The sequence below is a fragment of the Lipotes vexillifer genome, unplaced genomic scaffold (assembly GCF_000442215.2).
Source record: "Lipotes vexillifer unplaced genomic scaffold, Lipotes_vexillifer_v1.1 scaffold371, whole genome shotgun sequence".
Classification (NCBI taxonomy): Eukaryota; Metazoa; Chordata; class Mammalia; order Artiodactyla; family Lipotidae; genus Lipotes; species Lipotes vexillifer.
The window spans coordinates 854738-862905 of NW_006786304.1; the positions used below are offsets into that span (position 1 = coordinate 854738).

Below are 8168 nucleotides of genomic sequence, written 5' to 3' on the forward strand. Positions count from 1 at the left end.
GGTCGGGGTGGGGCTCCGTTTGGGGGTGGGGACTGGGAGGTGGAGCTCCGAGGGAGTGGTAAGGGGCAGAACTTTGGGGGAGAACAGGGCTGATGGGGACGAGAGCGGAGCCTATATCAGTCAGCGATCAACAGGAGAAACGGAGCCTGTAGGGAGGCATATGTTAAGGGATTTTTGGAAGGAATTGGCTTACAGGATTGTGGGCGCTGGCCACTCTGAAACCTGCAGGGCGGGTCGTCAGGGAGAGCAGGCAGGAGATGAAGCTGCCTCTCCAACTCGGAAATCTCAGCTCGGCTCTTTAAGCCTTTCAACTGACTGAAACAGGCCCACCCAGATTAACTAGGATGATCTCCGTCACTAAAGTCAACTGATTGTGGACTTGAATCACATCTCCAGATATCTTCGCAGCAACATGCAGATTATCGTTTGAATAACTGGGGATGTGACACATAAAACTGACTATGAGAGTCCACCTGTTGGCAACTTGGCACTTCCGTCCGCTAGGGCTGTCCTAACAAAAGATCACGGGCTGGGTGGTGTAAACAAGATCTAGTTCCTGGTGAGGGCTCTCTTCCTAGCTTGCAGATGGCCACCATCTCCTCCTGTGCTCACATAGCACGTGGAGAGAGAGCGATTTTTCATGTCTCTTCCGTTTATAAGGACCCCAATCCCACTGATCAGGGCCCCATCCTTATGGCCTCATTTAACCTTAATTACCTCCTTAAAGGCCCCATCTCCAAATACAGTCACATTGAGGATTAGGGCTTCAACATATGAATTTGGGGAGAACACAAACATTCAGTCCATAACAGGCACCCATACACGTCTCCCTAAATCATACTTAAAAAAAAATAAAGGAATACAGTGTGTTCCTTTGAGACAAGATATCTCAAGGTTAAGCCCAAGTGTCAGGATCCACAGGTTCACTGTTCCTGTCTTTGATGCTTCTGAGGGGGAATGCTGAGATCATGCCTCCCCTGCAGAGGAAGGCCGCACACCCGCCTTGGCTCTGCTCTACACACAGCGGTTGAAGACCATCCATTATATGATGACGACCTGCCTCTCCATTGTTGTTCAGTGTGCCCCACTACTAGAGGCGTATTCTCAGATGTTCCATTGCCTAAGGATCTCCAGCTTTGTGGTTGTCATGCTCCTATAGAAATCCAGAGTCCCTGATACCTTGTGTTCCAGATGACCACAGCATCGACTAGGATTGTTATCATGCAGCCCTAAATATACTTGTGGAGGACTTCCCTGGTGGTCCAGTGGTTAAGACTTTGTGCTTCCACTGCAGGGGGTGCGTGTTCGATCCCTGGTCAGGGAACTAAGATCCCCACATGCCACACGGCACGGAAAAAAAAAAATATACTTGTGGCATTATTTAAGGACTCTAGGGATAATAGCTGTATCAGGCCTGCAAAACACCAGTTTACTGCATTCAAAGCTGCTATCAATATTGCCATCGTCCACATGCCATATCCAACTCTTGAAGTCTTGGTTTATGTAACCGTTGTCATGGAGCAACCCTGGTATCACCAAGTTCTAATGGCCATTCTCCGAATGGACTTCATCGGCCCAGCATCACAGATGATGGTCCAAGTTCATAGGGTTCCAAAAGAGGCCCAGATGCCTGTACTTTATGCCATTGACGCCTTCCTGCGGGAGTTTGATTCTACCTTGATACTCATAACAGGAACCATAGATGAGATTCTGAAATTCTGTGAAGCATGTGAGTGATTAAAGGCCAAAACTGGGACATGGTTCCTGTGTGCAATTTGCCATCCTGAAACTCTCCTCGTAGCACCAACAGCAATCCCCAAGCTTGCCTCTGCAGCGTGACATTGTGCATTTGAGACAGTGCCTATGATGAGGAATTACTGTGCAGGAAAGTCTATAAGAGGCCGGCTGCCAGAAGACAGTCTTCACAAAATGTCCGAAGGAAGCTTCCAAAGGCTGGAGGAACATTCTTTACTCCAGAAAGAGATCCTGGAGTCATTTGGAATCACCAGAGATGTATGGAGAAGCATTCAGGAAGTCCAGTAGGAAATGACAAGCTGAGCCTGACTCTTTCGTGGTCAAGGATTAAAAATAGAAAAGAAAAGAAAGAACAAAGTCACGCTTCCACATGATATGATACAACCATCCCGAGTACAACTGAAAATGCTCTCTTTCCCCATAAGACGATGTCCTTGCGTGATACTCCGTCTTCTCCTTTGATATCCCGTAACAAATATCACGGTATAAAGTTAATTATTATTAATATCTTATGTTAGATGATAAGCGGGTAGAAGAGGGAAGAAAACAAAAATATTTGGTGTACACACATATTCATAACGAAGTAAGGAAGAAAATACTATGACTGTCCTCACAGCTGCAACTGGTCACGTGGCTGTGGCTTCCTTCTCTTCCTGCTCCACTGCCTGGTCCATATTCCCTTTGCCCTCAGCCAGCACCTCACCTGCTCATGGTGTTTTGTCTGTTGGGGTGGCCCAAAACTTTATTCCTTTTTTTTTTTTCTGGCCTCACCGAGTGGCTTGTGGGATCTCAATTCCCCGACCAGAGATTATCGAACCCGCGCCCTAGGCAGTGAAAGCGTGGAGTCCTAACCACTGGACCGTCAGGGAGTTCCCCAAACCTTTATTCCTGAAGGCTCTCAGCCATTAGCAGTTCTGCCTGAATTGGGTTTTGCAGTTTTCCGCTGACGTTAATTACACTAGGAAGAGGCATCCTGAGGGACCTGCTGTGTTCCAGATCTTCAGAAAAGGAGAAAGTGGCGAAGGTGGGGGGCGGGGGTTAGCTGAGCTTTAGTGCCCAGGTCAGGTGGAGGCTCTGTCTCTGACCGTCGGGCGCCCCACACAGGCTGCGGACTGAACTACCACAAACGCTGCGCCTTCAGCATCCCCAACAACTGCAGTGGGGCCCGCAAGCGACGCCTATCGTCCACGTCTCTGGCCAGTGGCCATTCGGTGCGCCTGGGCACCTCTGAGTCCCTGCTCAGCATGGCTGATGAGCTGGTGAGCAGCTGGGGGAGTGGGGAGGGGTGGGGGGTGGGGGTTGATGAGGTCCAGGCGCAGGGACGACACGCCGAGGTGTTCCTTTCCACCTTGCCATCTGATAGAGCCGTAGCACCACCGAGCTGATCCCTCGCCGCCCCCCGTCCTCGTCCTCCTCATCTTCTGCCTCATCCTACACCGGTCGCCCGATCGAGCTGGACAAGATGCTGCTGTCCAAGGTCAAGGTGCCACACACTTTCCTCATCCACAGCTACACACGGCCCACCGTCTGCCAGGCTTGCAAGAAACTGCTCAAGGGCCTCTTTCGCCAGGGCCTGCAGTGCAAAGGTCAGCAGGGGCCCCCCACGTTGGGGCGTGGCGAGGGACAGAGTCAGAACACCCCCCATCACACAGACACACTCAGAGGCTTAGGATCTCAGCTGGGCTTGTGGCAGGAAACAAAAATCTCTGTTCCGATCCTTAGAAGCACAGGGCCTTGGAAAGGGAGTGCCCTGAATCCTGAAGTTCTAGAACCTTTGGAATTCTGGAATCCTAGAACCTCAGTCATTAGAAACTTGGAATCCTAGCACCTAAGAAATCTAGATTCATATGATACTTAGCATGGAATTCTAAAACTGTAGAACTTGAGAATTCTTGAATCAGAGAACCTTAGAAACATAAGTTTCAAGAATTCTAGATCATAGGATTCAGCAAAAAGAATCATAGAACTTTAGACTCATAAATATTAGAACTATCAGATTATAGATTCTCAGAATGTTAGAACTTTAAAACCATAGGAATTGAGAAGAATAGAAACCTAGAAGCAAAACATTTGAGTCTTAGAAGTCTAGAATCATATAGCCTTGGAACCATCAAATTCTGGAGTCCTAGAAATCTAAGATCCCGGAACTTTGAATGATCAAATTCTGAAATACCAGAAGTCTAGATCCATAAAAAGGTTAGAGCCATCCAATTCTAGAATTCATCAGAACAATCAAATTCTAGAATCTTAGATGTCTACAGCTAAAGAACCGTAGAAACATTAAGTTCTAGATTCCTGGGTGTACAGAACCCAAGAACTTTGGAACTATCTGATTCTAGAGGCTTAGAAGTCTAGAATCATAGAACTGTAGAGTCACCGAATTCTAGAGTTTAGGTACATAAGACCTTAAAACCTGAGATATCAAAGAATCTTAGCAGAGTCTAGAACTGTAGAAGTGTAGAAGCATAGATGTGTGGAGTTCTAGAAACTTGGACATCAAACTGCAGTCTTAGAAATCTAGAATCATAAGGACCTTAGCAAAATAAGTTTTCATACAATTCCAGGATCTTTGATGTGTAGCAGCCCAGAACCTCGGAGTCTTCCAACTTCTCGACCAAACAATGGTTCTCAACCAAGGACAGTTTTGCCCAAGGGGGGATGTTTGGCAATGTCTGGAAACATCTTTGTTTGTCATATGGGGCTGGTGCTACTGGCATCAGATGGGTAGAGATCAGGGATGCTGCTAAAAATCCTATGATGTTCAGAAGAACCCGCCGCAACAAGGAATTTTCCAGCCCAAAATGTTCATAGTGCCAAAGGTTGAGAAACCCCACCCTCAAAAGCCTGAAGTCTAGAATCATAGAATGTTACATGCGATTACACTCTATAATTGTAGAAATCTAGGGTGACAGATATTTACACTGTTAGAACTTTAGACCCTTAGAGTACTAGGGCTATCAAGCCACGGACACTTCATCTGGCCCTCCTCTATTTAATCAAGCCTCTCCATAGTTGGGGACTGTGGCTTAAAGGAGGGATGACCAGGGAAGGGTCATTTAGCTTTCCTGCCCCAAAAAGCAATAGCAAGCTCTTTGAGACTGGGGGCTAGGGGTCAAGGGTCAACCCTTAGAGGTGACCTCTCTTCCCCCTCCCACCCGACTCCATGTTCCCTGTCCTCCTACCAGATTGCAAGTTCAACTGTCACAAACGCTGTGCCACCCGAGTCCCTAATGATTGTTTGGGGGAGGCACTCATCAACGGAGGTAAGAGGCTGGGGGCTGAGCGGGAAAGGGAAGCAGGACTGTGTGGAGGCCCCTCTGATGCCCCTGTCCTTCCAGATGTGCCGATGGAGGAGGCCACTGATTTCAGCGAGGCTGACAAGAGCTCCCTCATGGATGAGTCAGATGACTCGGGTTTCGTACCGGGCTCCCACTCAGAAAATGCTCTCCATGCCAGCGAGGAGGAGGAAGGCGAGGGAGGCAAGGCCCAGAGGTACCCAGGGCCCTCTCCAGCGAAGGCCGTTCTCCGTCCCTACAATGGGTTGACATCGCCCCATTCTTATAAATTTCCCAGGTTGCTGAGGCCAACTTTTTCAAGCATCTGAACTTTATTTTTTTAACCTAACCTTTTTTCCTGATTTACATTTTTAACAAGTTTTAATGGAAGCCTATTTTAACTTAAATTGTTTTTCTTTTATTGGAACTGGTAATACAGTCACTCAAAACGTATACAGTCAACCCCTCCCACTTCCCTGCCTCTCAGCTGCCCAGCCCCTCTGCCCAGAGGATGCCAGTGGGATTAGGTTCTGGTGGGTCCTTCCAGAAACAGTCCATATGGCAAAGTGACAGTACAAAGAGTGAGTGAGAATATGGACTCTGGAACCAGACTGCTGTATGGCCTTAGGCAAGAGATTAACCTCTCTGGGCCTCAGTTTTCTCATCAGTAAAATGGGGATAAAGTAGTACCTACTGTGTAGGGTTGTTGCGAGAATGAAATGAATTAATGTAAATCAAGTATGTAAAACAGTACCTGGTATACAGTAAGTGTTACTTTAACTCTTATCCCAGAGCCCTAAATCTTAAAAAGGAAGGGAAAATATCCATTTTCTTTCAACCATTTTGGACTTGGATTGATTTGTATGGCCTTAAACAAGTCCCTTCTCCTTTTGGTGCCTCAGTCTTCCCATCTGTAAAATGGGGAAAGGAAAATATCCCCAACAAACTGACAGGCAGTGGCTTTCTTCTGGCATGGAAGCTCTGAAAAATAATAATAACTTTTACTTAATTACACATTTTAAATTAGAAATGGAATTAATCTTCAACTTCACTAAAATGTGAGTTCAAGTGCTCGAGGGCAAGGATATTTATCCGCCTCCCAAGTGCCTAGGACAAGGCCTGGCTTCCTCCATGGATGACTATTTATCGAGGTGGCAGGAAAGCAGCAGGGCTAAAAGCACAGGGCACTGGAGGCTGAGAGATGGATCCCAGCTCCATCACTTAAACTGCTGGTTCTTTCTCTGCCTGCCTCGGTTTCCTCCTGGGGACTGGGGACGTGCCTTACAGAGTGTGCAAATTCTATTTGATCATGCAGGGAAAGTGCTTGCCAGGTTATAAATGCTCAGAAAATGGAAAAGGAGTTCTCCCTAGTATTTGAATCTTGAATCTCTAAAGTGGGAAGGGTGAGAGATGAATCCATTTGGAGGTATGAGAAGAAAATATTTGCATTTCCATTTCTCTATTTTTAATCTCATCCTTTGAACCTTTTCACATTTTTTCGTATGTTTTAGAAAAAAAATTTCTTTGAAGTATAGTTGATTTACAGTGTTGTGTCACTTCCAGGTGCACAGCAAAGCGATTCAGTATATATATATATATATATATATATATATATAGAGAGAGAGAGAGAGAGAGAGAGAATAATATATGTATTCTTTTTCAGATTCTTTTCTGTTATAGGTTATTATAAGATACTGATAACTGCTATCAAAAATAAAATTAAAAATGAAATGAGAGGGGATAGAAAATGGGGACATGCTATGTTACTTAGGGTCGTTAAAGGAGCCCTCAGTGAGGAAATGTTGTAGCTTTAAAGAGATCTGAGGGAGGGGAGGGAAGGAGTGGTGCGGAAGATATCTGGGGGAAGAGGCTACCAAGCAGAGGGAACAGCAAGTGCAAAGGCCCTGAGGTAGAACCAAGAATGTTGCAGGAGTAGCAAAGAACCTGGGATGGCTGAAGCAGGGAGAGGGATGGGAAGAGGATGGGAAGTGAGGCCAGAGGGGGGATGGGTATTCAGGTCACAGTGGTCACTGAGAGTTTCTTACTAGTGCCACCTGGCCCTAGCTACCTGGAACCTCAGAATCCCTTTCTCCCAGGTCTTTCCTGGGAGTGTTTAGTAACAGAATCATAGGCTATCAGAGTTGGACCTTGAAGGACTTGGGAGGGGAGGGCTGTCGGGAGAGGCAGCCTATTTCACAGATGAGGAAACTGAGTCTCAGAGAGGCAAAAAGAAGTGGCCAAGGCCTCTCAAGTCCAGGTATAGTGCAGGGATCAAGAAGATGTTGGTTCTGAAGTTGGGCAAGTCACTTAATTTCCCTCAGCCTTCATTTCCTCACTGTCATAATAGCACGTGCACAGATGAGAGAAATGAGGCACAGAGAGGTTGAGTCACTTGCCCAATGTCACACAGCTGGCTCCACAATCAATGGGCTCAGTACTAATTAGCACTTATTGGAGGCCCACTGTGTGCCAAGTACTGTGCTAAACTCCTAAGAAAGGCTTCACTTCTCACAGCAACCCCTTTGGGTGGTGAAACTGAGGCACGAAGTGGTTAAGTAATTTGCCAGGCAGCCTGGCTTCGGAATGCAGCCTCTTAATGTGGGCCTCTCAAGAGTCCCCTTCCTCATTATGGGAAATCTGGAAACCACAAAGGAAAAAAGTGTGGCCAAAAAAACCCCTGGTTGCCCAGAGATGCACCCCCCACACACACCCCCACCACCCCCCCTGCCCGGAACAGGCCCCTACCACCACCCGCCACGGCCCCAGGCACTACTGCTATTTTCTGCTTGTAACCTCTCACCCCTTCCTCTCCCTCACCCTCAGCTCCCTGGGGTACATCCCCCTAATGAGGGTGGTGCAGTCAGTGCGACACACAACACGGAAATCCAGCACGACGCTGCGTGAGGGTTGGGTGGTTCATTACAGCAACAAGGACACGCTGGTGAGTGGGTGGGGCGGGGTCAGGTGGGTGGGGCTAGAGTTGGGGAGAGCAGGGATTTGAGGGGGCGGAGCCGGTTGGGGTTTGGAGTGGGCGGGGTCATGCTGAAGGCTGAAGTAGAATTAGAGGGGTGGCTATAGGGATGAAGGGGGAGGGACAAGATTTAGGGGAGGGGCGGGACTAAGGCTAGGTCAGGGGCG

The 8168-nt window shown here is 47.6% G+C and overlaps 1 protein-coding gene across 1 annotated transcript in view; it reads left to right on the forward strand.

Moving 5' to 3' along the window:
• PRKD2 (protein kinase D2) overlaps positions 1 to 8168 on the forward strand; it is a 30238-nt gene that overhangs the window by 6875 nt on the left and 15195 nt on the right. The window contains exons 4-8 of the mRNA XM_007458673.1: positions 2860 to 3014; positions 3119 to 3341; positions 4941 to 5018; positions 5094 to 5247; positions 7854 to 7971. Coding sequence (XP_007458735.1) covers positions 2860 to 3014; positions 3119 to 3341; positions 4941 to 5018; positions 5094 to 5247; positions 7854 to 7971 — 728 coding nt within the window. The remainder of the gene's footprint in view (positions 1 to 2859; positions 3015 to 3118; positions 3342 to 4940; positions 5019 to 5093; positions 5248 to 7853; positions 7972 to 8168) is intronic.